Below are 23,120 nucleotides of genomic sequence, written 5' to 3'. Positions count from 1 at the left end.
AACAGAACTAATTAACACCCATTACCTTACATACTTACCTTGGTTTTTGGTGGTGAGAACATTTAATATATTTGACTCGCCATTTAAAGAATATGGCATGTTATTACTCTCAGTGGCTAACACATGGTGCAACAGCCCTCAATGCTCAATGCACTTGTCCTATCTAACCAAAGTTTTGCTTCCTTGATCAACAGCTCTCCACCTCCCAGCATTGGCTTTCCTTTCCTTTTTGAGAGCCCATTTGTCCTATGGCTTTTGGGGAGATCCTGGAGCCAGCAACTGTTGACTTTTAGGCTTTTCAGTGACCTGTCTGACATGCTGATAGCTTTTAATAAACAACGATAACAGGAGTTTTCACACTGCTGATGTCTACAGGTCAGGGTGCTGTCTATGTGGGCGAGGGTTGCTCTTTGCACCCCTTTGGAGAGCTGGGTGTTAGGCAGTTTGTATACCCAGTACAGGCCAACCCAGCCTTGACAGTGTTAACATGACAGGAGGGCCACTGTGTGAGGGGTCTGGAGAGCAAGCTCCGAGATGGCCTCAGTCACAAGCTGATAAGGGGTAAATTTAGTCACATGACATACATCAACACAAAGGTGCCTGGGAAGGCACAGGAGGCCCAACTTATCTAGTGCCAGACTACCCAACAGAGGCAAGACCCAGGGCGGCCCTATCTGTGTGCTGGTGAGTCACCAAGAGAAGCAGCACTGGGGTGGAAGACCAGAGGCGTGATGGGCACAGGGACTCACTGGAAATTCTCACCTATGGGCACTGCACTGTCTTGCCTTTGTTGTACCAGGTAGACACGTCAGCAAAGGGGGATGGTGCATGTCAGCCACAGAGGGGGCAATGAGTTAGTTTTTATCTGATTTGCTTACTGACCTAAAAAATGGAGGCAAGTTAAAACCAAACCAAACTAACCAACCAAACATTCACCTAATATGGCCAAGGAAAACCAATGGAATCCCTTTTGGTGACCATGTGAGGAAGACAATGGGAAGCTAGCTGGAACAAATAAGGGGGCGGGGCGGGAAATCTATTTTTTTTTTAACCTGCCCTTTTAATTTCCTCTGCCTTTTTTCTTTAAATTCTTTTTAATTTCACATCCTAGTTATTAAGATCACAAACTCCTGTCCCTCAGCTGTCTGACAGATGAATCAGGTTACTCTCTGAGAAGCTGAAGCGCCTGTGACTAAATTTACCTGCTAAACTGCCTACAGACGCTGCTGAGGTGTCCATGAGACTTTGAAGAAGGTGGTGGCAGGCAGGGTCATTCCAGGAGCTCCCAGCCCCCAGAAGAGGAAGGCTCCTGGTGGTGGGGGAGCTCCGGGACATGGAGTCTAGTTCTTGGGAACCATGGCTGACCAGAAGTGATGACATAACAATACTGTTACTGTTAGCTCCCAGTGTGGTATCTGGGAAGGGGATGAGCTGCTATCTCTGGGATTAGAGGGAGGACAGAGGCCTTGGGATAAGTTTGATAAGCATTTGGGGTATGAGGATGCAGGTGGTCCATGCATGAGTGTGTCTGATGGGGGGGGGGTACAGTTTGCTGTAGCTTTGGAGGTTCACAGCTCCTTTTCCTGCAGGGAAGATGGGGTTTGGGGTTGACTAGGTCTCTGAGATAGCTGTCATCTAGGACCTGGTAAGTACTCCCTATCTCTAGCTTAACCCCTCTCGCCCATCCACTGCACTCTGCAGGAGCTGATGGCTATCTAGGCAGGAGCCACTAAGCTATACAGATGCTACACTCTGTCCTTTTAGTAAAGGAACAGAAGAACTAGGCTAGAGATGTGTGTGTGTGTGTGTGTGTGTGTGTGTGTGTGCGTGTGCGCGTGTGTGTGTGTGTGTGTGTGTGTGTAGGCTCACTGTTGTATCACAGAACCCACAGAACAGCAGGACAGATTACCAATGTCAGGCATGTCACACCCAGCCATCCAGGGATTCTAAGTTTTTCTTTACTAGGACCCTCTTCTACAGTGGATGGGGCCAGGATGGGACAGATCACAGTGGAGATGATGCTCTTAGAGGACTTAGGGGAGAGAGAGAAGGAAGGCCTGAAATCAGGGAACCAGGGTATATTTAACCTATCCACTCCAGCAAACTGGGACAGGGCCTGTTAGGTGGGTGTGAATGTAGGGATGGGGCATTAGTAACGAGAGAGAGAGAGAGAGAGAGAGAGAGAGAGAGAGAGAGAGAGAAGTGTTTAAGAAATAGGAGTAGGAGGGGCAGAAGAATCCTGTATTATAGTTGAATGGTGATGGATGACTACAGGGTATGTGTGTGTATGTGTATGCACTTATGTGGGGCAGAGCTCATTTCTAGTCAAAGGATGTCTTATAATTAGCATATGGATGCAGGAAGCCACTTTGGACTTATTGGACTCTCAGGTACTAGTCCTGGGTTAAAGGGACATGAAAGAAAGCTGTGTGTGGGTGTGCACTTGAGCTTGCTCTGCCTGCTTGCTGGCAGGTCCTGGTCTGTGGAGACTGGAGCATGAAGGAAAGGTATGCTACCTCTTAGGTCTTTTTTCCCTTGGAGATGGTTTTGGAAATGACTAACAAGTACAGTTTGTCTGTCTGTCTGTCTGTCTTGTAGTGTTAGGGACTATGCATGCCATGTGCAGACTCCAGTGTGGAGCTACAGCCCCAGGCCTACAGTTGTATTTCTCCAGGTATCTATGTATGCTGCTCTAGGTAGGAGAGGTGGTTCTGCTGGGATTTCCCAGTAGTAGAGGTTTCTATAACGGGCAGCACTCAGGGTGCCTAGCCACGGAAACATGGTTAAAAACCAACAGATGCCCTCTCCCCTCCAGCTCAACGCCAACGGGTTCCAGTCACAACCAAGTCAAGTTACAAGTCTGTTGACACTTTTACCTGTTCCAGATCCCACAACGTCTCGGCTTGGTGACTCGGCCATGGCATCTGCAAGCCGTTCCCGGAGGCCCTCCTCTGTGTGCTCCATGGAGGACATATGCCGCAGCCCGAAGCCCTCAGGCCAGCTCCCACACACCTCCAGCAGGGTCACGCTCCGGTCAAAGGTACCTGTGAAACATGTGGGACAGACGATGCTGAGTCTGTACCTTCAGGGGGCAGGCTCTTCTCTGTCTACCCACCCTTGTGGTCTGTCGTGTCCAGGGCCACTACGTCTTTCCACCAGAAGAAGGAGGGGTGTGTTCCCCAGGCATAGGAATGCGTATGTGGAGTCCAGCAGCCTGTGCCGCTGGATCAGAGAGTACATGTGTAGGGTTGACTCCTACATCAGAGTACACATGTAGGGCTGACTGCTACATCACAGGAATGCATATGTGGAGTCCAGCAGCCTGTGACAGCGGATCAGAGTACATGTGTAGGGCTGACTCCTACATCGATGAGACGTGTGCAGTTAAAAACAGTCTGAGGAGTTATGGGAGTCAGAGACTGAGAGCTAAGGCAGGGGAAAGGAACCCTCCCAGGTTCAACCAAAACAACCCTGCTTTTCTCTGACACGACCACTCTCCATTTACAACCTTGAATGGTTATAGGTGAGAGATGTAGCTCAGCTCAAGGAATGCTCTCCTAGCATGCATGAGGTCATACAGTCTCCCCCGCCAAATTCAGATACGGAGACCTGGTGGCACACGCCTGTAAATCCCAGCACCTGGGAGGATGAGGCCAGAGGATCAGAAGTCCAAGGTCATCTTCAGCTCTACAGTGAGGTTTAGGCCAGACTCTGATACTCTATGACACTTTAGATGCTGTCTAAAATAAAAGAAGGCCTGTGAGGGTGGCTCAGTGGCTAGAACCCTTGAACTCAAGTATGAGTACCCAGGTTTGGATCTCCAGAACTTGGGTAGAGCTGGGTGCAGTAGAGCAAGCTCCTTTAATCTCAGGACTCCTACGGTGAGACAGGAGAGTTCCTAGAAACGTGTGGGCTGGCCAACACAGTGAGCAACAAAGACACTCTATATCAAGCAAAGTGGAAGGTGAAGACTGTCTTGTGGAATATATGTAAGCATACACACACACACACACACACACACACACACACACACCCTACTACCACCACTGTCAAGATCAATAATGAAGGGGATGTTTGCACAGACTAACTTAAAAGCAAAAAACTTCCTAAGCCACTGTCCTTTATAACCTATACCCAGCCTCATTTACAGGTGAAGCTTAGAGAGGTCAAGGGCTTAGCATAAACAGCAGGCCATGACAGACCTGGTGCCAGGACTCAGATGTGCGGATGCCCTGGTCTGGAACTCGTTCTGCCTCACTGCAGATTGGCTCCTAGCCGTCAGGGACATAGGCATATCCGGGATACCATTTCAGGGATGTGAGCGATACAGCTGGGTGATAGCATCTTCAACAAGGATCCTTCCTTAATCCAAACCTGGTTCCCAAGTTCCAGAAAGTACACGCCGTTCCGCTGGATGCCAAGATTAGATGTTACGTGCAAGATCACTTCAAAGACTGAATTGAAATGATTTGACTTTATTCTACGGCAAGTTCACTGAGAAATCTTATTTCATCCAGTCTCTCTTGGAAAGAGATTATGGTCATGGTCTGCTGCTTTAAGCACATACCATTTCCCCAGCGATTAGGTAACTGAATGCACTACATTTATTGAGCTTGGTTCCTGCCAGCACCAGAAGACCAGAAAAAAAAATGCAAATGCTGATGTTTCCCCAAAGTTAAAAGTACACGAAACGCACACTCTTTATCAGGTCTTGTTTCTTCTCTTTGATCAGCCGTCAGAAACTATCTTTCCTTGCCGGGCAGGACTGGGCAGTGTCAGCGCACACTCGCGGCCACTGACAGGTGGTAATAGAGAGGGTGCGAGCCTCGGCCCCGGCGGGCGGCCCTGCCTGTGATAACGGCCGAAGCATGGAGGTGATAACCGTTAGTAAACACTCCGACAGCCGGTGCCTCCATACATCAGCAAAGTGGGCCTGATAGTCCTGAACTCTTTGACCAGACAAAGGCCCTTGGCCGGCCCAGTGGGATTTATATGTGTGGCAAGGGTCACTGCCGGCTCCTGAATTTCATCAGGCAACTTTGGCTTTGATTTATTTCTCACCTAATTGTGAGGTAGATTCCTGGCACAGGGAGAGTGGACAGCATCTACCGATAAACCTCCTCAGGAAGGAGCCTGACGCGAGGGTGTGGCACTTGCGCTCAGCTTATCAGGTGGGACCTTAACATGCAGAGCTGCCCTCCACCGGGCAGGGTTAGGATGGGGGGCTGAGGAACCAGGCACAGGGACTTGGGGGGTGGGGAATGAGTGTCACTGAATCCTCAAGGGGCCTAAGCTGAACTACAGCTATGCACTAGCAGGAGCTAAGGCCCCAGCTGCCACTCCTGTGTTAGCAACAGCTCCCAGGAGTGTGTCCTCAAGGACACTTGGCTAAGGACAGGGACTGAGCTTGCAGATATAGTCCTACTCCACTAACTGCTTCATCCACGTCTGAGGTGGCAGCCATGACTCTTTAGGACTGACAGGAGAGGTATTCTCTACTCCTGTCTCAAGGAACGAAAATACTCAACAAGGCTCTCCTGAGGAAGCTGAGCTCCTCTATGCTCTAGTGAGAAGATCCAAAGAGTCAACCTGGGGCATCTACACTTAGTAACATCAGAAGGAAAGGTGGCCATTCTTTCTCTATTTACCTAGCTTTCTTTCTGAGCTTGGAAGCCTAGGCATGGAGTGACCCACTCTCCTATCACAAGAGCAGGGTGCCTGCCTCTAAAAGGGTGTCCACACATGCTGTGTTTGCAGGTCAGGGAAGGGAGCTGGAAGCAGGGACAAAAGGACTGAAGTCAAGCAGGGGAAAAGAAAAAAAATAATCAGAAAAAAAAGTTGTAGCAAGAAGGGTTGGGAGAGAGGGCCCAGTCCACAGAGGGTAAAACCCAGAACAGCATGTACTCTTTTGGTGTCTTTGAGACAGACTCTCACTGTGTAGCCCAGGCTGGTCTTGCACTAGTGACCTCAGCCTCTTATGGGATGAGGTTGTGGGGGCTGGAAACCAACCTCGGCTAGAACACTCGTTCAGCTGTACTAGCTGGCCTAATCCAAGGCAGGAGCCTTGGAATCCTCACCCCGCAGAGCGCAAAAGGACCGGAGCCTCAGAGCTGCAGCAGGGATTGTGCTCGGTAAAAGCAAGCACCTGGGCTGGAGAGATGGTTCAGCGGTTAAGAGCACCGACTGCTCTTCTGAAGGTCCCGAGTTCAAATCCCAGCAACTGCATGGTGGCTCACAACCACCCGTAATGAGATCTGATGCCCTCTTCTGGTGTGTCTGAAGACAGCTACAGTGTGCTTATGAATAATAATAAATAAATCTTAAAAAAAAAAAAAAAAAAAGCAAGCACCTGGTGCATGAGGGCACCACACAGAACGGGTGTGTTTGCAGGCACGTTAATACCGTGGGGTATGGCTCAGTGACAGTCTTGGCATAGAATGTGGGAGGCCCTGGGTTTGATTCCCAGCACTGCAAACAATGACACCAGTACCTGTCTTGATGGTAACAGTGCCAAGTAAGTACACCTTTCACCACTGGAGGCAGCGCCATACATTCTGACCATCACAATGACCCCAGATGTGATACAGGTATTGCCTTAATTTATAGGGGAGTTGAAGCATGGGAAGCTTAAGTGACACATTTGGAGTCTGTAAATGACAGATCTGGAACACATCTCTTAATTCTTAGTGTGGAGCTCCCATAGCGCTTTTTTTTTTTTTTTTTTTTTAGTGGCACCTGCTGTGGAAAACAGTTATATGTAAAAATCACCTCCATCTTCCCTAATGTGTGTTGAGAATACACATCACCTTCAACCGATGCCTTTCAAAAGCCTGCACACCCTGAGACCAGTCCACGTTCCTTACAACATTGTAGTCACGGTGACGAGTCACCCTGTCTACCTGATGGCACTCAGGAGAACACAAACTAATAGACCTAGTCTCTTAGCACAGGCACAGCGAAGGAGCTGAGGGCAGGGTGTGGGAACCCACGAATGCTCAGTGATGGAGCTCTCAGTGCTTTCCATTGTCCTGAGATGCTGCAGAGAGGAAACAGCCTCCCTTATCCTGCTAGGAGGAGGCCCTAAGGAGGCTCTGAGACCCTTTCCTGGGGCAGGCCTAGTCTGATGAACCCCCCACACTGGAATGAGAGCAGGGTTGCAGGCACGCAGGGATCAGTGGGTGCTGGGTGAAGAGGCCAAGCCCTTGGAGGATGAGGTCACTTCTGGCACTTAGGAAACTGCCCATCTTGTCAGCATTGTCGTTTGATTGGCCCAAGACACTCCTTTGGACAGGGGATGTTTGTGTCCCATTGTGGAGACAGGACTCTTTCAGGGAGCCAGGAAATGCTCACCTACAGCAGGCTATTTGGAAAACTCAAGGATACACCGCTTAGCAATGGTGTTGGTTCAGGGCCTGGTGCTGAAGCTGTTTACAGACCCTCTCATGCCCGCTGTTCCATCTGACTCACATTCATCAAACATTGATTAGTGTCCACTCTGACATGAGTCAAGCCTTGTTCTGAGGAATGGGGAAATAGTGTAAGGGGGAAAGGAGCTGAGTTCACAGAACTCTGGGAAGCAGCAGCTACTAATATCTGAGCCAGAGACACAAAGGGTAACTGGCTTTAATTGGTCTTCATTTGGGAAGTGTTCCCTCTAGGGTTGCCTCCTCCTCTATAATTCTCAAAATCTCATTTTCTAAGGTTGGGTTCAAGTCTGACCTGCTCGGGGAGACCCTGGGCAATGACCCAAGGGGCAGTGAGCACAGAGCCCAGAGTCTGACAGTGCAGAAGGCGGCTTTATCTTTTGGAGTAGAGCTGGTGAAAGCTATGCACTTACCAATTACAATTTGTAACTGGGTCTGAGGGTACAGCTCAGGGCAGGATGCCTTTCCAGCTTACCTGAAGCTCTACATTCAACCCCCCCCCCCCAACACACACAGAGGAGGGGGAGAGAGACATGTACCTGTAGGTCTGGGATGTGGCTCAGTGGCAGAATGCCTGGCTGATAAATGGAGCTACAGGAGACTCTGGGGTTTGGTCTCTAGCACTGGGGAAAAGTATGTTTGCATATAAAAATTATGCAAGTGATTTCAGGGTGTTTAGGGATGGCTTGAAGCTCATGTGTGGACTCAGGCTAATCTGGGGAGCCAACCGATCATCCCCATCCATGTCCCCATGCTGTTTACACACTCGGCCCTTCCGGATAGCTTACAAGTTCCTAGGGGGCTTGGATTCCTCTAGGGTCCAAGGAGTCCAGACTTCACTGGTCATGCTTAGTCCAACAGACCTGGGAACTGAGTGATCATGTTCACCTGGGAAAGGTGACAGTCACTTGAGTAGAGAGCCACTGGACTAAGTGCCAGGGCCTGATCATCCGGGGCCAAGACAGGCAGAAGACAGAACTAAGATTAAAAAAGAGGAGGAAGGAGTAAGATGCTAAGTGGGCGGGAAGGGAAAGTCGTCTCCTCCTCTGCTCCCTGTGCACTTAGGACTTGATGCTGAGATTCGGAAAGGACCAGGCCTGGGGTGGTCCAGTGTCTGTAGCACCCAGCTTGGCAGCCTGTGTAGCCACTCTTCCCAGATCCTTGAGTTTCACAAGCTCAGGGTGGCACGATTCGAGCAGGGCTCATGCCTGTAGCTCCAGCACTAAGGAGGCTGAAGTAAGAGGACTGCCATGACTTCTGGGCCAGCCTAGGCTACAGAACAAAGCCTGTCTAAAGGAACAAACGAGTGGGCAGGACAGGATCTAAGTATATTATATGCATGTACTACAATGTCCTTCTATAACCCAGCACCATGTACAAGAAGATACTTCATGGAAGGACAATTGTTAATTGTGTGCAATATACTTGGTAGTGATAATGAGCAGCTGTTATCAGTTTATAGATCATTGCTACTTTAGAGAGCATACTTCTATTTATTAAAAAGAAGTTGACTATATAATAGTTTACTGGGCTCTGCAAGCAGCAGCCTCCCATGGCTTGTGTTTACTGTATCCCCTAATTCAAAGAGATATCGGAGCTCGTGCCTGTAATCCTGGTACTTGAGAGGCTGAAGCCAGAGGTCACTGTGAACTCCAGGCCACATATCAAAACCCTGCCATACAACAAACAAAAAACAACCAACACCCAACCAACCAACCAAAAAAGGAGAGGTGTGGGGTGGAACACCAGTGAGTGGCTTGTGTGTGCTATTTTGATTTGTACCAGAGAGTAGGGTTAGGATATTCAAACAACAAACATCTCTCCAGGAGATGAACACATTTCTCAGCACCGACCTCTGTGACAAAGGACTGCAAGATCCACACACACAGATGTACTACACAGCAAAGGGGCCTGGACGCCAGCTATCTGCCACGACTTGTGAATGTATGTACACATATTTTTACTCAGATTATTTAATGATCTATGACAATCAGTAAGCCATGTTAGTCCCATGCACAGCCACTTGGTTGTGGGGTTTGGGTTATGGTCATTAGGTTATTTTGAAAAGATCTAGTCTTCCAGCTTTGGAAGTGAACTGAGAGAAAAGAAAAGAAAAACACAAAACAAAACAAAACAAAACAACCCCCCAAACACCAGCATGGTAAAGGAACACTACCACTACCACTGACTGCCAGGTGTCTTGGTGGCACATCTTCCTGCTTTGCACAGGTCCTTAGAACTGCTGTGAGAAAGGGTGGGTTGCTGGTCAGAGGCCATGTTTATGGGGTTGGGTTTGGGGTTGCTGAATTAAACATGGGAAATTAACAGGCACTGTTAAATAGTGAGGGATGCACTAAGCAATTTGTGGTGAATTAACACAGAATAGTCACTAGGACAATCAAGCTATGTTTATAATTTGTAATATCAATGACAACACACATGTTAAAAGTTAGAATAGAAGCTGGGCGTGGTGGCGCACGCCTTCAATCCCAGCACTCAGGAGGCAGGCAGATTTCTGACTTCGAGGCCAGCCTGGTCTACAAAGTGACCAGGACAGCCAGGGCTATACAGAGAAACCCTGTCTCAAAAAACCAGAAAAAAAAAAGAAGAAGAAGAAAAAGAAAAAGAAAAAAAAAAGTTAGAATAGAGATTGTGAATCAAAATGTTACAACCAGAATTCCCCCATAACTTTTCCAGTTACTCTAGACAAGTCACCCAGGCCCGGTGAATGTCACCATACGAATATAAGGGAGTGACTCCCACCTAAGGGATTCCCATCTGCACTAATGGCTTCCATGTCATTGTCAATAATACACTAAGGGAGCAATGGTGAGAGGATGTCCGAGGCATCTTAGGATAATAGCCACTAAATCTCATTTCCTATGAAGCAGATAACGACATAACCAAGCACAATGGGGCTGCAGTCATGTTCTTAACAAATTAAAGGCACACGATAAGCAGAGGACCTGGGTTCCAATGTCAATTCTTGTTACTTTCTCACTTTGTTACCTGGGGGAAGTCATCTTCCCAGTGGCGGTGACCTTGGTAGCTTCACCTACTGCAGATTCACCTTCCCAAATACATGTCCAGCTGCAGACTCCAGATGTGACCTTATTTAGAAAGAACATCTTTGTGCTGGGGAGATGGCTCAGTGGGTAGAACACTGGCCATACAAATAATACACCATAAGGTTCTGACCTTGGTCTGGGCTCCCAGAGCCGGGGGAAGAAGCTGCGCACATTTGCAATTCACAGAGGAAGAGAGGGGAGACAGAGCTAGGAGAATGGAGGACAGTTCATGGGCCAGGTAGTCTGGCTCAGCCTCAACATGATGGAGAGTGAGGACAGACAGATATCTGAGCAGATGCACTCCCCACACCCCTCAGGTGAGAAGACAAGTAGTTTGAGGAACAGTCTTGAGGCAGGTGGTACCCATATCCGCCTCTGACCTGGGAACCCCATGCACTGAGGATGAGTGCTGAGGTGTGAGGTGCACAGCAAGAACCTTGGACGGGGAGTCAGAGCACATGGGTGGGTATGTGTACCCCACTTCACTGAGACTATCTGCCTGGGGCTCAAAAGGCAGGTGAAATGGCTCCAATAAAGGCCATGTCTCTCACATGTCATCCACACCTGAGGGTGGGAACAGAAATTCCCAAGTCTTTTTGTTTTATTTAAAGGCAGGCCTCACTATGTAGCCCTGGCTTGCCTGGAGCTCACTGGCCTTAAACTGACAGAGAACCAACCAACTGCCTCTGCCTCCCACGTGCTGGGATTAAAAGTGTGCACCACCACACCCAACAGCTTCCTAAAGTTTTAAATAAATAAACAAGTAAGTAAGTAAGTAAGTAAGTAAACAGAACTTGGGACTGAGGCTAGAAATGGCTCAGGGACTGTGAGCACAGGCTGCTTTTCCACAGGACGTATGTCCATGCTCCAGTACCTACATGATGGCTCACAATTGTCAGGGGTTCTGGTCTTCCGAGAACACCTTGGAACATGAAAATGTGTGCTCGTGCAGAGGGGTGGGGGGTGGGACACACACATAATTAAAGCAGTATGAATTAAGAAATAATAAAAACTGAAGACAAATGTTAAGCACGGTTGCCTCTGGGAAGGATGGGTTATAGGAGATCCTTTTGCTATTTGCTTTCCACCGTCTTACATGTGTTTCCTATAGTTTTTATAATCAGGGAAGAATGGTGAAGAGAGAATGAGCCTGAGAAAAGCACACAGGCTGGGTCAGGAGGCTGCTAAGCACTGGAGGGAGCCTGGACCTGCTGAGTTGGCTCCCTGGTAGTTCCTGCACAGGGTTTGCCTCAGTGGGAGGCAGGTGAGCTCGCAGCTCCGTGGATGACTCTTCTCCCAGTGGCCACGGCTGGCTGCACGCAACATTGACTCACCCTTGTGTACACACATTATTTCTCTTTAAAGTGTGTCAGGAATGTGAACCAACTTGCACTGAAAAATGGCGAAAACTGTTCTACCTTTGTACAAACTTCATATGCCAGCTCAGGAAGCGCCAGCACAACTCTGGAAGGAGTCCATTTGAGAAGCCCTTTACTTGACTCCCTCCACCCCAACCCTCTGTATGTCCAGGCACAGCTACCAAGGAATCATCCTTCGATGACCAGCCAGGGACACGAGCCCTTTACGCATCACTAGATCACTTAGCAGAGCCCCTGTTGTCTGCCTGTGGGCCTGAGACCAATCATCAGTAAAGCTCCAACACAGGCAGTTCCTGTGGCTCTATAGTCACAGGACAGGAGAGCTCTCCAAACCAGGCAGTTGCTGGCCTTTTCCTGAGTTGGAAGCAATGATCTCCGTAGCTAGATTACAAAGGCACCATTTCCTCCTGTATGCTCTGGTCTGCTGCTGAGATGGCGGGTCAGTGTCCACCATGCGCTATGTCACAGGTTCCTATGTAGCAAGGCTGAGTTCTCTGCTATGCCGACTTAGGAACCTAGCAACTCCCTGGATGGAAAACCTACTCAGAACTATGTATTCTCAGGACAGCAAGTATCCATGCTGGTTTCCCTAGGACGGTTCTCATAGCAAAGAATAAGGTCTGGGATCAGAGGGGTATCAAAGGAAGAGAACAGACATTTGCTGAGCCTGTTATGGGGTAGATACAGGCAGCTGCTTTATGTAGACTGTATCTCAATCAGAGGATGCCCACAGCTGAGACTGACCCTATGACTTCCAATTTACAAACTGAAGAACGGAGGCAGAGAGAGGTAGAAGGTGACAGCGTGAGGGTATGGCCAGAATTCTGACTCCAGGTCCACCCAGAGCCAAAGCCTATACTTTGACCTTTGATTGGATTCCGTTTGGGTGAGACCAGAGCATACTCACAAAAAATACAGTTTGCCGTGACATATAGCTGCAGTGCCAGCAAGCGGCTTGATGTCCTCTTTTGGCAGCAAGCATTTCCCACTGAACGCACCACCCTTAGAGTTTTCAAACTGCTCCAGAGTTTGAAAGTGGTTCTTGCAGTTAGGCAGTGGATGATTTCTGTTCCCTACAGCAAAGCTGATGTGAAGTGCTCAGCTGGGAACTCTGAGGTAAAACCTGGAGCTGAGAAGTCTTCTGCTTGCAAACTCAAGGATGATGTTTTAAAACCATCAGCATCAGTGGGGAAAGATGGCCCAGCGGGTTAAGGTGCTTGCTGTCAAGTCTGATAAACTGAACTCAATGCCCACATGGTAGAAGGAAAGAACCCACTTCTATTAATTGGTCTCTGACCTCTACATAAGCATTCTATGGCACTCCCCCAACTCCCAAATAAAATGTTAAAAAGAAAAAGGTATTTATGACAACTTCAGGTGTGAAGCCAACATACACAGACACGGTGGCTTGTCCTTTAGGACTGTACTTGACCGTTGACTCTATTTTCTGAGAACCCTCATTTCCTCAGGTGAGAAGTCTTTATTTTGTCAGCACGCTGAGACTGTTTGCAGGCCTGGCTTTGCAAGGCCTGGATGCTGCCTGACCTGAATGGTTTTCAAAGGCCTGGGAGGGACAGCGGGCAAACTGGCTGCTGAAATGGAGGGAAGGTCACTTGCTCCTGTAAGCTTGCAGCAAGCAGTGTTTGTGAAAAGGAAGGGAAGAACCTGTCCTGCAGGAAGGGGCAGGTCCTGGGTGCTGCTGAAGGTACTAGAGTTGACTGGTTTGAGGCCCAGCCATTTTTGAATTACACTAATTCGAATAGTTACCTAACTATAAAGACTTTAAAAAGTGAGTTCTCAGCCAGATGTTACGGCTCATGCAGACAGATCTCTGTGAGTTTGAGGCCAGCATGGTCTACATAGTGAGTTTCAGGCCAGTCAAGACTATGCAGAGAGACCCTGACAACAAAACAAACGGCCTCCCCCCCACGGTGTTCCCAGCTTTTCTTCTTGCTCCTCTTTATTTTCTCTTTTCCCTTTTGAACCTGGGCTTTGGTCTGTTGCTCAGGCTGGCCTTAGATCTCCTGGGCTAAAGTAATCCTCCTGCCTCAGCTTTCACATACTCTCACAAACCAGCATTACTTTTGTGTACAGTGTGGTCAGCTGTCCCCCTCCACCTGCCATCTGAACCCACCGATGCTCTTACTCTTAGGTGAAAAGCTGAAGCAAACCTGGCGCTAGGGATGAGGTTTAGCATGAAAATGCTTGTCTTGCTTGTGAGAAGCCCTGAGAGTAATCCCGCTCTGCATAGCCTGGGCTCAGTGGCCGAGCCTGTGACCCTAGAGCCTGGGAGGCAGAGCAGGAGGATCAAGCTTTTGAGCTCATCCTTGCTACACAGGGAATTTTAGGGTCAGAGGCTAGTCTTGGCCAAGGATTCTGTTTCAAAACAAACAATTGAGCGAGCAAGCAACAGGAGCAGCAGCAAGGGAAGCAGATTCTGAACGGCAGCGAAAGTTTTGGAGGAAGAAGGTCTGGCCTGGTCTGCTATCCACATGCCAAGTGCAGTATATTAGAGCAGCTCTTTGCTTCTGAGACTGCAAAGGGGTGGTACCACAGCCTGTGCAGAGATAACCACAGGCAGCTCTGTTTGCACAGATGGGTGCTTCCTGGGGCTGGGGTGACTGACTGGGGCAGAAAGTGGGGACAGAGTGGGTGAGAGGCGTCTGGAACCAATGCTGCTCACAACAGCTCACACTCTGACAGAACAACTTCATCTGGACTACGGAATCACTGCAGTTTCCTTCACAGGCCGACCCTGCTGACAGCTCCATTTTACACATTAGGATACTAAGGTTCTGGGCAGTCTCTCACCTACCACGGCAGTTCAGAAATCGCCTGTGAGGCTCCCAGTGGCCACCTGAGGTAGGCGGAAGTTGGGTCACTGACTGACAGGTACTTGCTTGGACTCTTGTCTTACAGGTACTTCCGCTGACAGCCTCACCTCTTGGTCTTGGTCACATATGGGTGTGGCATGGGGCTCAGCCTGGGATTTCTTGAATTATCACACAAGCAGTGTTCCAGGCCCTTCCGTGCTTGAAATGGCTAGTACCTGGGAACTGTCATTTCCTGTCCTGACATGTCAAAGCTTTCTGGCTGGTCACACTGACTCAGCTAGTGAGGCATGGAAGCCAGGGAAGATGTAGGAAAAGCTGAGCCGCTGCTGCAGGAATGCACCGGGCAAGCATTGAGGCATAGAAACCGTAACAAAGGCAACCCTCAAGCCTGTGCCCTTCGCAGAGCACTTTCCCAGGCCTGGGGAGAGAGACCAGGAAGCTGTCTTCAGTTCCCAGCTCAGGCCCTGCAGAGGGATCTGTGGTGGTTGGAGGTTGGTTAGACAAGTTTCAAGCCAGGCATGGAGGTGATTATTTCTAATTCTGGCAGTTTGGAGGCAGAAATGGGAGAGGATTGTATGTCTGAGGCCAGCCTAGGCTACAAAGTGAGATCTGTGGTCAAAACCAACCAGCAACCAACCAACCAACCAACCAGACACCCTTGGGGATAAAGAAGGAAGAACCACCTCAGATCCTACCCAGGGTTACTGCACATGAACCTGCATCTCGTAAGACCTCTGGGACAGAGGCTGGGTATGTAGCCTGGTAGAGTGTTTGCCTGGCATGCAAGGAGTCCTACCCTGGGTTGAATCCTCAGCATCACATAAACTGGGTGTGATGACACAGACCTGTAATCCTAGCATCTTCGAGGTAGAGGCAGGAGGACCAGAAGTCCAAGGTCATCCTTGGCTATATGGTGATTTTGAGGTGAGCCTCGGCTATGTGAGTAAAAATACTTCCAGGGCACCCAGCACACAGTAAAACTGGAGACTCACTGCATATGTCACCATAGCCTGGTTTTACCATAAAGTAATTACCAGCTGTTGGTCTCTTAGGGTCTCTTAGGGTCTCAGAACTCTTAAAAACAAGAGATGGGGCATGGGCTGAGACAGAAGCAGGACAGGTATGTTTGTCTTGAGAGCAGACCTGGGTCTGTCCAGTTGGCTGCTCTCAATGGGTCTCCCTTCCCGTCCTCCCCACTCTATGCTCAGGTTCAAATTCTGGCTCCCCGTCGTCACAGCTTGCCCTCGGTGTTGAGTCTTAACCCAGGTTTCAGGGACCTCAATTAACACTCTCTTTAGGCAAACCAGGGAACTTCCAGCCTTGTGCTCCGGTATAGGCTTCGGATAGGGCTCCTGGGCTGTCTGTGCACACACACAAGGCAAGCCAAGGCTCCTGTCATTTCTCTTCCTTCTCAGACCTTCTTGCTTAGAGGGGAGACTTTAGTAACCTCAACTAATACTCACAGGCCGTTGAGAGCCCTTTAAAACATTTACTTCATTAGTAAGTGTGAAAAATGCCCAAACTACGGTGTGAACCTGGTTATGGTTTCCCCATGGCCCATTCGCCTCACAGGTGCCAAGTTTGATGTCTGTGGGTCAAGAGATTTTTTTAGGCCAGAGCCTGCCCCTTCCCCCAGCTGCTTTCCCTCACTTCTATCCCATGGAGGCCAATCAGGATGTTATTCATATTCCTCTTTAAGAGGCCAGTTCAAAAAGGCCAGAAGACACCTCCCCCCATTCCTTGTTTAAAAAAATACCAGTTCCTCCCATAAGGAGGAAGAAACATATTTTGTTTTTGCTACATCTAGGCAAAGATCAGATTTATAGTCAGCCCAGAATGAGTGTTGGTACATGTAGCTACCTATCTATCTTTTCATCTTTGGATCTGAGTTATGCCACGGTTTAGAGGAAGAACAGATTCATCCGTAAGGAGAGGGGCAGCAAGGCATCCCAGGAGGAGCCTGGAGACCTCACGTTACTCTATCAGACACAGGCCTGCCACCTAACCGTGAATTAGGGGGAACAGCTGGGTGAAGGAATTAACTTCCTGTATTCATCTGAGTTTTAGAAATGCCTTTAGGGTTAAAAGCTACTAAAACAGCTTCCTGCTATCCCTCAGCCCGAGGGGAGAAAAACATGTAAAAGTGTCTGTAGGAGAAATACTCCACCACTGGCTCGATGAACCTGCAAACTCACCCACACCTTCCTAGGCCAGCCATTAATTCCTTCCAGGCAGCCCTTTAGGAGGCCTGGCACCAGCACTGGAATCCTGATGCAGGAGGTAGCTCCCTCTTCTAGGATGCACAGTTGTGGGGACTATCCCTGTCTTCCCAGCCCTGCCCTTGGAGCCTGCCCTTGGGGCTTACGGAAGCTGCCTGGAGCCTTTGGATCTGGCTGGAACCCCTTCTCTTCACTAGGCAGATTCTTAGACCTCGTCTCTGAAGCCACTGGGGTGGAGGTGGACCCTCTGCAGAGATGAGAGATAGTGATGAGGCCACAGGCTTGCTGCTCTGCACAGTCCTCAGGTCAGGACAGGAGGAAAAAGGGGAATGCTAATCTTACCATGGGACCTGGTGTAGACTAGCCTCCTGGAACCTTTGATTTCTCCGCTGGGTAAAAAGAACAATACTGCTAGTTATTCATAAGTCTAAATCACGCTGACATTTAAGTGCACGTGTATGATGCAGAACCTTCAAGACTATCATGGTCATCGGAGTGTAGCAGGCTAGGTGGCCTTAGGCTCACTCTTGAGTCAGTCTATTCGAGCTTCTTTGACACAGAGGGAATACACTTGGCTGCTCCTTAGACTCTTTTTGTTCTTTATTTTTGAGAGGGTCTCACTAAGTAACCAGGCTGTCCTCCAATTCACAAATCCGCCTGTCTCAGCCTCTCAGGTGCCAGGATTACAGGCATGTGATCCTGGAAATCCTTACATCTCTTTAGGGGTATACTCCTGAGTTTTCTATTCCATAGGTCCAGTCTTCCTGATATATTAAAATAAGTAAAAATTATGCCTCTGTGCATCTTGGAAGGATAAGATTCCACTTGTTTGGAAAGGATTATTTAGCCCAGCTATTAAAAATACATGGCAGTATATGAACTTTACAAGTTGCGGTTCCATACACTGGGCACGTCTTCCAGACTGTTTACCTATTTATTCTTGAGATGTCGTCTTGCTTTGTAGTACAAGCTTGTCTGGAACCCACTCTGTAGCCCCTGGCTATGAAGATCCTCCAGTCCTTGCCTCTGGGGTGCTATGATTACAGTGTGAGCTGGCCCTCTGAGCCACCTCTAGGCCTAGTAAAGACAAAGGCTTTATTTACACATGAGTCCTGAGAGTGTATGAATCAGGCATACTTCATGGGCTCACCACTAGGGACACTGAGCACATTAAGCCTCAAACATGTAAACAAACTGAGCCTGGGTTTTCCATGGCAACAACCCAAAGTGTCCTTTGTCTACATGTGGTACTTCTGCACTTCTCTTACAGTTAGTTTTGAAACGTATGGTGCCTTGGCTTTGAAATGCTGGTTCATGTTCAGATCTGTTACTCAAAAGACAGAGTGGACAAGCAGACCGTCTACGCCAGAGGGCAGTGAGAGGCACCAGTCTGAACACTTGCACGGAGGTACAGCAGGCCAGTCAGTATGTGTGCGATCTCTGCTGTACTCCTGAATGTCTCTTCTCTCCAGAACTCTCATGCAGGTCAGCAGCTTAGCATGTCTGTCTCCAGGGACTAAGGGACTCACAACACCAGCCCCATCAGGTACACTGGCGCAGGCCATGAGAAGTATCCATAACTTGGAAGGGATCCAACATTGGAAAGGTCAGGTGGTGTCTGTGTGCAGACTGGAGAGCAGGAGTGACCTAGGTGGTTAACAGGAGCCCCAGGTTATTGTAAAATGCCCCTGGTTCAGAGCAATCTTTCCTTGACTTCCTTAAAGAGAAAAGCCAAGCCACAGGGCATGGTGATGTGTGACTGTAATCCCAGCACTTAGGAGGCAGAGGCAGAAGGATCAGGAATACATGCTGATCCTCAGTTACATAGTGAATTTGAGGCCATTGTGGGTCACACAAGATTTTGTACAATAGAAAGAAAATCCAAGATAGGAAAAAAAAAAATCACTGAGGCTGGAAAAGCCCGTGGGTGTTTGCTCACAGTCACAGCAGCTGAGGGGACAATGGGGTCCCTTGAGGAGCTGCATACTATAGAGAAAAGCAGGCTTTTTGGGGATCCTGTGAACTACCCCACCTTTCTTCTGTGCCATCTGGCTCTCTTCTCTTTCACTGCCCTTAAGCCTCTGTAAAGCCTTGTTTCTGCGATTCTAGGGACCTACACTTGTATGGTTAATACAGCAACTAGGAGACATCAGAGTTCCCTAGGGGAGAACCTTGTGGGTGTGTCTGTGAAGGCATGTGTAGGCTTGCTGACTGAGGTGAGAAGACCCAGCTTAAGTGTGGGCAGCCTAAGGCCAGCCGTCGCTGCGCTGGCTCCTGACTGTGGACAGAGTGGCCAGCTGCTTCATGCTCCTGCCTCCGCCTTTCTTACTATGATGGACCTTGGAGTTGTATGTCGAAATAAATCTTTTTTTCCTTAAGTTGATTCTTTCAGGCATTTTGTCGGAGCAGTAAGAAAAGCAATTAATATGGATCTCTTCTCTTTTTTCCCCCTTTGCACACTTTTCCTGGATGAGCTCCCCAACCGTTATGTTACAACAATCACTTTCAAGCAAGAAACTTCCCAAACTGTCTCATGAGCTTCTCCTTCAGGCTCCAAGTACGTCCCTGTAGGAGCAAATGCCTTGCCGTGAATGCCCACAGGCACCTCCAACCTGGAGGCCTCAGGGCAGTTTCACCATTGCCCTTCTTCCCCCTTGGGTGACTGGCAGTGTTCTCCTCACTGCCCCACTGGCTTGTCCCTTCCTGTTTCGGCTCTCTTGAGTCTATCTCTTGCTCTCCACAGCCCTGGCCTTAGCCACTGATCCTCACTGGATTATTCCAAGACTTTAAGCCAGCCTCCTGCTGCGTTCATATGGTTCCCTGACCTTCTCTGTGATGCAAATCTGAACACTTTGCTCATCTGTCCTTAGGAAGAAGGCCTCTCAGAACAGCCACCACCTGGCCCCACTGGCTCCCCAAACTCTACCTCTTCCTTGCCTCTGCATCTGGAATGTTCTTGCCTGACCAAGTCCTGTCCATTCTTGTTAACCTGGATGGACACAGGCTTTCCAACAGCCCCCTAGTACCATAGCCTCTATTTCTACTTTGTGCCGTAGCTGAATCGGTGTAAACGCCGAAGGTGCCTAGTGGGACGCTGATAAGGATTTTGATAAAAGTCACAGATTAGGAACAGGAGCAAGAACCATGAAACAGTTTCTGCTCCATCCTTCCCAGGAGATTATGAGTCCCTGAAGGGCAACATCTGTTCGTTCGTTCTTTTTTTAGGACTGTGTCTCCCTTGCAGGCTTGTTTCCTGGCAGCTGGTAGAGGGAGAGCAAGGAAGAAATCAAGGCTGTCACCCTGAAGAAGAGGGTAAGAGCATTGTGACACCAGGATCCAAATAATTAGCATTTGAAGAACAGTCTTAGAGAGAAGGAAACAGCTTTTTGACTGTTGGTTGTGTGGCTGGAGACAGCGCACAGTGAGGAGACAAGAACTGGTGAGTTTCAGATCAGTGTGAGAGGAGGTGCCAGATGAGCAGACAGGCGCCCCTGCAGCCTCAAGACTCAGTCCCAGCACCAGCTCCTTGGGAAGTCTTTCTAGGGGCCCCACTGCCACTTGTCTACAGCATGGTCCTACCTACTGCCCTCTATGTGGCACAAGTTGGGTTCGGGGACATGATCTACTTGACTTCAGTTCTGTAGACCCTGGCAGAGCATTCAAGGAAATGGTGAATGGGCTTCCAGGTCCCTTGTTCTATCACTTACGAGTTGTGTAACTGGAACAGGTTCCTTACCTCTCAGGGCTCGCTTTTGTCATCTATAAAATGGGAACAGCAAAATATACTACAGCTTAGATACATGGGCTCAGGAAAGTGTCTGGAATCCAGTAAATATTTCACTGTGCCCCTCCCTCCCTGTGGGTCTGCATGGTGACCTGTGACACTCCTCTGTTTCAGGTCTGTAGAGACTGGACTTAGAGGCCAAGCCTATGGGCATTTCGGATGATTTTCTCCATAGGCATCAAACAGAACTTTTCTCGCTGGTTTTTCAATTACACTAAAATGATCCATCAATCAAAGGACTTGCTTCTTCAAGGGAATATAAATGCACTATGAATTACATCACCTCTTCCTGAGGGATGGTCTGCCAATCGGGAGAGAAGATCAGTAATCACATCTGCAAGGGACCAGTGCTTCCCTTCCTTGCCACTGGCCTTGGTAGACCTTCTAAGTCAGTCTCTGACTTCAGTGAGGACTATGGTACCTCCACTACAGTCACCTCCTCAACCATCCCCGACAACTGCCAGGGAAGTGGGATGCTCAGGTGCAAGACTAAATTTGGCTTCACCTGGTGAGATGCTCAGTAGGGAAAGGTGCTCGCTGCCAAGTCTGATGCCCTGAGTTTGAGCTCTGGAACTTGTGTGGTGTGGAGAGAGAACCAGCTCCTATGAGTTCTCTGACACAATGTGTGTGTGTGGTGCATGTGCTCGTTTGCAGGCAAGTCTACAATACATACACACACACAATAAACGCAATAAAAGTAAATGAACTTGACCATGAAACCCACACACGAATGCCTGTCAACTCCACAGCAGCAGGCCATTTACCTGGATCTTGACATGTGCAATCGGCACACCTAGTTATTGTAAGTTTAGAGACCCTACATTTTCTCATGGAGCTTCCTACTGGTTCAGCTCTGACACTTCCTTACTCTTAGTAATAAGACTGTCTGACCTCACTGAACTAGCTAGTTCCTAGAGCCCTCCTCCCTCAATCCATTGGCTTTCTCTTTTTGACAGGTTTTCAATCTGTGCTGGCTAGTTTTATGTCAACTTGACACAAGCTAGAGTCACTGGAGAAGAGGGAATCTTAATTGAGAGAATGCCTCCATAAGACTGGGCTGTGGTAAGCCTGTAGGGCATTTTCTTTTTCTTTTTCTTTCTTTTTTTTTTTTGAGACAGGGTTTCTCTGTGTAGCCCTGGCTGTCCTGGAACTCACTCTGTAAAACAGGCTGGCCTCAAACTCAGAAATTTGCTTGCCTCTGCCTCCCAAGTGCTGGGATCAAAGGTGTGTGCCACCATGCCCGGCCTGGCATTTTCTTAATTAGTGATTAATATGGGAAGGCCCGGCCCACTGACTTTGGGGCCAGCCATGGGCAGTTGGTTCTGGGTTCTATAAGAAAGCAGACTGAGTAAGCCATGGGGAGCAAGCCAGTAAACAGCACCCCTCCATGGCCTCTGCATCAGCTCCTGCCTCCAGGATCCTGCTGTGTTTGAGCTCCTGTTCTGACATCCTTCAGTATGAACAGAAGTGTAAGCCTAATCAACTCTTTCCTCCCCAAGCTGTTTTGGTCATGGTGTTTTCTACATAGCAATAGTATAACCTTCAGTAGATCCCAGAGTTCAGGCCTCATAGACAGTCTGGTAAAACTGGAACCACCTGGTTGCATCCTTTCCCCCTCATGGTGTGCTTGCCATGCCTGGGGTTTGCCATCTAACCATACATTCCCACTGCTTGGCTCCAGGGCTCCAGGGCTCCAGGGCTGTGATGAAGGGAAGCTGCACTTGGGTCAACCGGCACCATGAGAAATTTATCAGCTGGACCTTGCTTGCTCCCAACCTTTATCTAGTCTTTCCATTTGTTTCTGGCCAGTTCCCTCCTGTATTTCCCCTCTCTTTCCCAGCCCCCCAAACCTGTCACTGCTCTCTCTTCATTCTTGGCAGATGACCTACTAACTAACTGCCATTGGGATTTCTTTTTTAGTTCTTTCTTTTAAAGATTCAGAAGTCCATGCATCTTAAAAGTGACTCAATGTAGGAGTGACAAACCCAGAACACAGCCGCTGAACAATCTCCCAGCAACCAACTGAGCAGGACAGAGTCACCTCTGATGAGGAGGAGGAGGTGGGGGAAGGAGGCAGGGCACCACAGGGCTTCTCTGCCCGCCTCTTCTTCCCACTGAACACGCTCTGCAGAGGTTTGGGTTTTGCCCTTGTCACTTCCGTTCTGTATCAAATAGCAGGTTCTGTGTGAAGCCAAGTGGCAGCCTAAGATGGTGACAATAATGGCAGCAGGCAAGCCCCTGACCTAGGCACAGGGTTCATAACCTAGTTACCCTGAGTCTTCTCTAAATGAGAAGGGATAGAGTAGCCATGGCTTCTGAAAGGGGTGTGGTGTGTATGTTCAGTTTATGAGAAAATACCCATCCTGGGGGGCAAACATGGGATTGGAGTGACAGCCCATCTTTTTTTTTTTT

The 23,120-nt window shown here is 48.8% G+C and overlaps 1 protein-coding gene and 1 long non-coding RNA gene across 9 annotated transcripts in view; one reads left to right on the top strand and one right to left on the bottom strand.

Annotated features, from left to right (window-relative positions):
• The window catches only part of LOC115065359, a 30,338-nt gene extending 27,377 nt beyond the window's left edge, over positions 1–2,961 (top strand). The window contains exon 3 of the long non-coding RNA XR_003845142.1: positions 2,886–2,961. This is a non-coding gene — a long non-coding RNA (uncharacterized LOC115065359). The remainder of the gene's footprint in view (positions 1–2,885) is intronic.
• Bcas3 (BCAS3 microtubule associated cell migration factor) overlaps positions 1–23,120 on the bottom strand; it is a 487,192-nt gene that overhangs the window by 21,135 nt on the left and 442,937 nt on the right. For all 8 annotated transcript variants that reach the window (XM_021213444.2, XM_029545996.1, XM_021213443.2 and 5 more), the window contains one exon: positions 2,877–3,044. In XM_021213444.2, the coding sequence (XP_021069103.1) occupies positions 2,877–3,044 (168 nt within the window). The remainder of the gene's footprint in view (positions 1–2,876; positions 3,045–23,120) is intronic.

Source organism: Mus pahari, chromosome 14 (genome assembly GCF_900095145.1).
Source record: "Mus pahari chromosome 14, PAHARI_EIJ_v1.1, whole genome shotgun sequence".
Classification (NCBI taxonomy): domain Eukaryota; kingdom Metazoa; phylum Chordata; class Mammalia; order Rodentia; family Muridae; genus Mus; species Mus pahari.
The sequence above is the reverse complement of the archived record's forward strand: the minus strand, read 5'-3'. Positions and strand labels throughout refer to the sequence as shown.